The sequence below is a fragment of the Harpia harpyja genome, chromosome 8 (genome assembly GCF_026419915.1).
Source record: "Harpia harpyja isolate bHarHar1 chromosome 8, bHarHar1 primary haplotype, whole genome shotgun sequence".
In the NCBI taxonomy this organism is placed as follows: Eukaryota; Metazoa; Chordata; class Aves; order Accipitriformes; family Accipitridae; genus Harpia; species Harpia harpyja.
In genome coordinates, this window is record NC_068947.1 from 16,728,215 (window position 1) to 16,735,247 (window position 7,033).

Sequence of the window (7,033 nt, forward strand, 5' to 3'; positions counted from 1 at the left end):
AGATTACACAAGACTTTTTCCTCCATCTCCTTCAACCGCAAACAACTATATTAAGAGCATGATGTTTCATTATAAAACAATTCGTAATATATTAGCAGGGCCATTTCAGACTGCTTATTCCTGCAACTAATTCTGTGACTTAAATAAAAACATAACAATAAAAACCAATTACATATCTTTTAATATCAATATAGACTTGCATCAGAATTGTCACAATCAGATTTCAAAGTTAGCAACAATGAATGGAGGTAAATCATTATGTCAAACTTCCTGAGGATCCAAGCACACTCCCCCACTACCCTACTCCAACAGCAAGGGAGCTTATCTGGCTTATTTTGCTCAAAGGAAGCCATTTCATCCACAAAGAGCCTTCATGTGCATTTAAAAATTAAGCAGAGAAGCACTCTGTTACCTTTCAGACTCCCTGGAGAAACATACAGGGATTTTGCTACTACAAGAGTATTCCTGTATTTCAAAATTAAGGATTGCCAAACCCAAACGGATAGTAAGCTCTGCTGTCAGCTAATGACCCTTGAAATCACCCTTAACACAAACCAAGTTAAGGTAAATGCAAATAAAAATATTTATTTACAAAATATAAAAACAGACAACATTGTTACAAGCATTTATAAAGATACATGTGACAGAAAGGAAAGAAAGGTATATTTAATATATTTACTCCAATGTCAATTTTTAAGGCCTCTTCTACATAATCAATACACAAACCATCAGTGCTTCGCTAACCCAATTTGTCAGACACAAGCCTAGCATCGTTGACAACCTGGATGCAGACATCTACAGAACTCGCCTGAACTATGAGCATATCATTAACCATTTGAAGGACAAGATTTTTTACCACCTGGTAAAAACATGGCCAAATGTTGGTATACAATGTTTCTATACTCTGGACTTTTTACATATACACTAGTGACTGGGAATGACATTCTGCACAAACATTTCAGAATGTTTGTCGTCTTAGTGGTTCATGACAAAGACCAAACAGCAGTTACCATCTACACTCAGGGAACAATTAATTGAGTGCCTGATCGTCAAACTCTTGAGGTATACCATGAAAATGTCTGTTGAATGACTTATATTCACTGTGCTTTTGGTGCTGTAAGAGACACAGAAGAAAATACCTTCTGTGCTTCAGGAAGTGGATTGTACAATCTTAGAAAGTTCTTGAAAAACAAAATGCACCAAGTGGTAAGATTGTTTCATCAGAAAGTGATGCCAAGTCTTTTTTTAATTTGCTTTGAAAGGTAGGAGAACAAGTCTTCAGATGGAGTGAGGTTAACATTAACTTGAAAAAATTTACATCTGCCTTAAATATTTAATTTACTTTATTACAAAAACCCCACAAAATATCCTTCTGAAGACATTTCAAGGGGAAAAACATTTTCTTTTTTTGTATAATAAACTAAAAAAAACAATCAGATTTCCCTTTGGAAGGCCATATGGAAGACAACTATTTAAGAAAACGTGACTGTGAAGCTAAAAAATCAGTAGATGCATCCAGATGAAATAGCAGTTTTAGAAACTACTTTCAAATCTATTTTTAATGGATTACATTTCAATGCAATGTTATTGCTCTAATATTGGTAGGACAATTTTAATTGTTATTAAATTGTAAAAGTCTCAACTTAGTCTATTAACCCCTGCAGGAAACTGGACAAGAAACTTACTTTTCATCTTCAAGCAAAAGTTTAAATTCTATTGAGACAAAGAAGTCACTAGCTGACAAAAGCACACAGTATGACTACAGGTTGCTTTCATCACTGCCCATGTGAGCATGGCGACGAAATTTGAAGACCACAGCAGTTCAGATAATTAGCTTATTGAAGTGTTAAACACTACTTATGTAAGTAGGTTTTTTTTTTTTTCACAGACTGCAATTTGATACCAGACTGACCAGGTAACGGTTTTGGTTTTCTTATATGATATGCTTTCCTTCCCTTCCTTACCTCAATGGATGGTTTGGGGAAAACATCATCCTTGCTTTCTTCTTTGCCCTTTTCAACTGGAACCCATTCTCCATAGACACTATCTGCTTCTTTTTTCCTATGTTGAGACCCAGATGAAACAGGAAATTCCTTTGACAGGCTGACCTGATTTTTTGGTTGTGGTGGTGGTGCTGGTTTTATGCTGGGAGTCTTAAAGAAATAAAATTAGAAAAAGTTAAAACTTGAAAACACAACATGTCTTTGAGAAATTATTTATTGCATACACTTGGTATTAAGTTTTCATAAACAGTCATCATTCTTACTAATCAAACCGAAAGCCTTTATAACAAATCATTTTAGCACAGCCCTAAAACCACACAAGTCAGCAACAAATTGCAGTGTAAGAGAAGATGAAACAGCTAGAAGCTAAAATCACTTAAATCAGCTTCAGCAGCCAAAAATATGCAAAACCTCACTCTCACAATTAACCTCCCTGCTTTCCCTGCACCCCATCATAAAGAAAACAATCTTAACCTGCCACACATGGATTTTGTAATGGAAAGCTCCAAAATAAAAATCATGAGCAGCAAAAAACATTGGCTGCGATATCCACATGATGATAAAAAGCTCTACATTACTATATACAGAGAAAGCAGTTTTCAACATTTTGGTTTCTAGTTTTTGATTATTTTTTAATAGCAGCACGAATCTCAAAGGAAATTAGGTCTATGAGCTTGTTTTCCTTAGAAAGTATTGCAAATATATTACAAGTCCACAGAAATCTCTGGCAGGTTCCTCTTCTAAGAGGCAAACAGAGCTCAGACATCTCACAATATTGGGCAAACTCCTACTATCAAAGGAACACAGATGGGAATGCTAATAGGACTAGAATCCAGAAAGAATGGAAAGAATGACACAAAAGGGTCAAAACAGTGGAAAACAAGCAGAGCAGCCCATAACCACTAAAGAACATTCCTCTTTAGAGCCCGTATGGAACCCCAAGGTTTCTTGAGTTTTGTTGTACCACTTTCTAACAGTACAACATAGAGTATAAATCTATTTCTACCTTACATCTTATGTAAATATGTATTCCTGCTTACTTTGTGTATGCCACAAGCTATATATATTTGTATATAAAAATATAAATGCTATTTATATTTTCATTTAGCATATTAATACTTTTATAGTACTTTATACCCTGCAAAATCAGAGCAGACTTTTATGGGCACAAAAAAATCCCCACAGAGAATTTAAAAAAAAAAAAAAAAAGCTACATAAATTCTAATCCATGCTTCACAGCATAGGAATCCCAGGTGCATTTAAAGAAATGCTCCCTCATTTTATTCCTTCCAACATGCTCATCCCCAGAAAGTGTCAACACAAGCTCTGACAGTCAAAAGCAGTCACCCACGGAGGGGTTTAATGGGACATTTACACCCGCCCCTTAGTAAAAGGCAACACCAGTGATCCTCAGTCTTAACACAGCATTTACTCCTCCACTGGCTAACCTGAAAACTAGCAGAACTTTCTTCTCCTTTAGCGAACACTTGAGATCTACTGAAGAAGCAGACATACAAGATTTGGAGTCTGCACAAAGCTGATGGCATCATCGTATTTGGAACACCTCAAAATGCTTTTAGAATTCCGCTAGGGGGTTTTTGTTTGTCTTTTAAAGAAAAACAATGCTGTTCCAAAAGCTTTCCCAATTCCAATGCTGTTTGTAAATTCAGACTGATATTTTTACAATGAAAATGTTAAGTAACACTGATCCTCTTTATGTTACTTAAGCTTGAAAAGCTGCAAACACATTAATGAAAAAAAACCAGTTTCAATCCAATTACGGGAACCACCACAATTTCATGGACTGCAGGTAAGTCTTATTGTAGCAAGAGTACTTTTAACAACATCCCAGTGCAATTTGACCAAGATTATCAATCCCTATTTAATTTCTGTAAAATTACTTGCATTAAAAATAACCACAATTTAAAATATTGAAAATTAAAAGTACTCACACTTAAATTGAAAAAAATAGGTTTGGGTTCACTGAGCTTAAAAGGATGATTATAGAAAGGACGTTCTTCCTCCTCTTCATCAGAAACATGAGGTTTGTTCACTATCACATCATCTGTGCTTTGAGCAATCTTCTTGCATTTCTAAAAAAGAAAAAAAAAACCAAAAAAAAGGGTCACGACAGCTTTGAATAAACCTGGACTTTCAACCAAAACATACAAAAAGAACATTTTTACAAAAAAGTGTTTTTCTTTTCTAAAGCAGGAGGTATGAAATGAGAAAATCTTTTAGCAATGTCATGTAATTCTGATATTTTACACACATTATCAAACACCCACCTAGGTTTGCTAGGCACTCATGCAGCAAATAATTACACAGACATAATATTTCAGCAGCATACTGTAAAACTTGCTACACAGTGCTAGTTGCAGAATGCGTGTCTAAGGCTGCAAACATTCCAGAGTAGGAACTCACTGTTTGTTTGGCATCCCACATAACTAGCATATTGCAGTCTGATAGAAACTTCAGTGTAACTCACAAAACTACTACACAGGAAAACCTAAGAATTAATAGCTACTAATTCTAAATTCCACTGGTAGTGCAGGGACCTAGTCAGAAGCAATGGCTCCAGAAGATCTCAGATCTCTTCTGAAATATTTTGACATTGGCCAGGTATGCAAGACATCCCCATTTTATATTAAACAGAAGCTGAATATAAAACATAGAGGTGCTATGGGGATACTGCAGTCAAAAGAGAAGAGAGCCTCCAGGGAAAGAAAAAAGAAAAAAAAAAAAAAACATTCTAGAGAGGCTAGAATTTTATGATGAAAAACTCCCTACTGATCATGGTTATCTGCACCAAGTGTTTACCAGTAGCAACTGTAACTTAGTCAGTCCAAAATGCATTTGAGAACATTATAGTCTAGGATCATCCTTCTATTATGTCCCAATTGATGAAAAGTTAATTCATGAAAGACTTACAAGTCATTAGAGGACATAATATTTGAGGAAATAACATTGGCAAAGTGAAGCTATCATCTGATTTGATTCTAGTTCAAGTTCATACTGTTGTAAGTCACATCTGTTTGATGACCTGATTGTTGGCATCTAAGGAGTAAACAGGCAGCTCCATCACTAAAAATCAAGACACACTGATGGCACTGTTCTCATCAGTCCTTATAAAAAAAAAAAAAAAAAAAAAAAAAAAGACTCCTGCACTCTCCTATGCCAAGACATCTCCAAACAATGACTGAAGCACATTCTTTAGGCAACAGGAAAAGCCTGCACTATTTAGAAAGCTAATCAACAAAATGTGTTATCTATAGTTATTAGCTGGCTCCCAACTAATTGGAAGCAGTTTGTCCAGTTTGCAAGTTACACTGCAGAGAGAAAAGACAACACAGCTAGCTTTGCAAGAAGCTGAACAGGCTCTGGAAGGGTTTTCCACCTGGGCACACTACCATATGATGATGGCCTGGACTGCTTCTGTGGCCGATTTTGATTCAACAGAACTGGAACATCATCCAACAGATTCCCACAGTTGGAATGGGCAAGGAAGGGGCAGGTTTGGGGCTTCTAGATTAGCACTAGCTACACTGGATCTCGGTCAGGTTACATGAAGAACCACTTAAAATGTTTGCACAGCGTATCTGCACAATCTCAGCTTTTTTACTAACAAGTACTTCTGCTTCCACTATCCCACACACAACTAAGAGATTACTTTTCAGCAATTTGACATTGCTTAATTTCAGATGTTATTTCCATAAACAGGTATTTCAGAACTGTCACACTGATGATGCAATTAAAAACAAAACAAAACACCAAAACACACACCCACACCACTTTTTTTTTTCTGTTCCAAATTTTCTCTAGTTTCTGGAGAAAAAAAACATAGGGGGAAATTAGCAAATTGAACAAGGTGACATTACTACAGTAAAAGAACAAGTAGCAATTTTTTCCCCAGAATCAGAACAAAAACATCCCATTTGTAGACTTGAACTGCAACAGGATAGAACTGCAACAATAATTCTCTACAAATATCTTAAAGAGTGCATATTAAAATATATAAAACTATGTGAAGTGGGCACTACATTTTTAACCCAGAGATAACACTTAACAATGTGAAATTCACTAACAAATGTAAGAACATAAATAACCATCAACACCAAAAACTAGAAATAAAAGCTTTAGTTTTTATTCACAGGACTGCAAGGAGAACTACCAATTTGTACAGAATTAGAACAGAATCAAAACCAAAAAAAAGCAAAATAATTGGATTTAATGCATTTTCATAGAATTAAAAAGCCTGTTTTCATGACTTAAAAAAACTGTGTAGAGAATAAGGGCTCAAACCACAAGCCAGCTTACACACTAACCAAGCACACAGAATGACAGCTTGCCTAGAAGTCACAAAAAACCAAACTGCTTATTTCAGGTTTGATACTGTTGTTCTCGCTTACCTCAGTGAGCTCCTTCAGTGTATCTCTTGATGACTTCTGATTGGCTTTGTCATCTTTCTTTTGAGATAACAAAGGCATCAGGCTTGGTGGTAAGGGAACACCAGACTTAGCACACATGGCGGCTGCATTAGCTTTGGCTATTTCAAGTAGCTGGGCCTTGTCTAAAAAAAAAAAAATTTTTTTTTTTTTTTAAGAAAAATTATTATTTTTACAGTTTCTTGTTTTAATAATGAATAAGCATTTCTGGCAGACTAAAAGTACAAAGAGAAAACACAAGATTTTACCTACACTGTGCATTTTTTCTATTCTGTGAAAATAACTAAAATTGTACTTAGTTGCTCTGGACTTTTTTAAATTTGGTCTACCCAACACACAAGTGAAATTGCAAATTTAATACAAAGCATGGGAGTCCAAATTACAGCACTTAAAATCCTCCAAACCCCAGAAGTTCTGATGCCTATTTTACTTCACCAATTCATTCTAGTTTTTGAAATACTGAGTCGTTTCTACACAGCATGAATTCCAAAGTCTACTTCCTATCTCTGAAAAGCATTCAAAGGTCTTGAGGAAGTCCCCTCAGGTCCCCCAGTACGTAGCCTGAAAGCTACTTACAACCAACCA

At 35.6% G+C, this 7,033-nt stretch overlaps 1 protein-coding gene across 8 annotated transcripts in view; it reads right to left on the minus strand.

The window, feature by feature from the left end:
- SON (SON DNA and RNA binding protein) overlaps positions 1–7,033 on the minus strand; it is a 41,515-nt gene that overhangs the window by 17,930 nt on the left and 16,552 nt on the right. For all 8 annotated transcript variants that reach the window (XR_008236340.1, XR_008236342.1, XR_008236341.1 and 5 more), the window contains exons 4-6: positions 6,413–6,573; positions 3,956–4,096; positions 1,965–2,153 (exon numbers count right to left, since the gene is read on the minus strand). Coding sequence is in view for 5 of the 8 variants with exons in the window: in XM_052794715.1 (XP_052650675.1) it covers positions 1,965–2,153; positions 3,956–4,096; positions 6,413–6,573 (491 nt within the window). In the remaining 3 variants the exon portion in view is untranslated. The remainder of the gene's footprint in view (positions 1–1,964; positions 2,154–3,955; positions 4,097–6,412; positions 6,574–7,033) is intronic.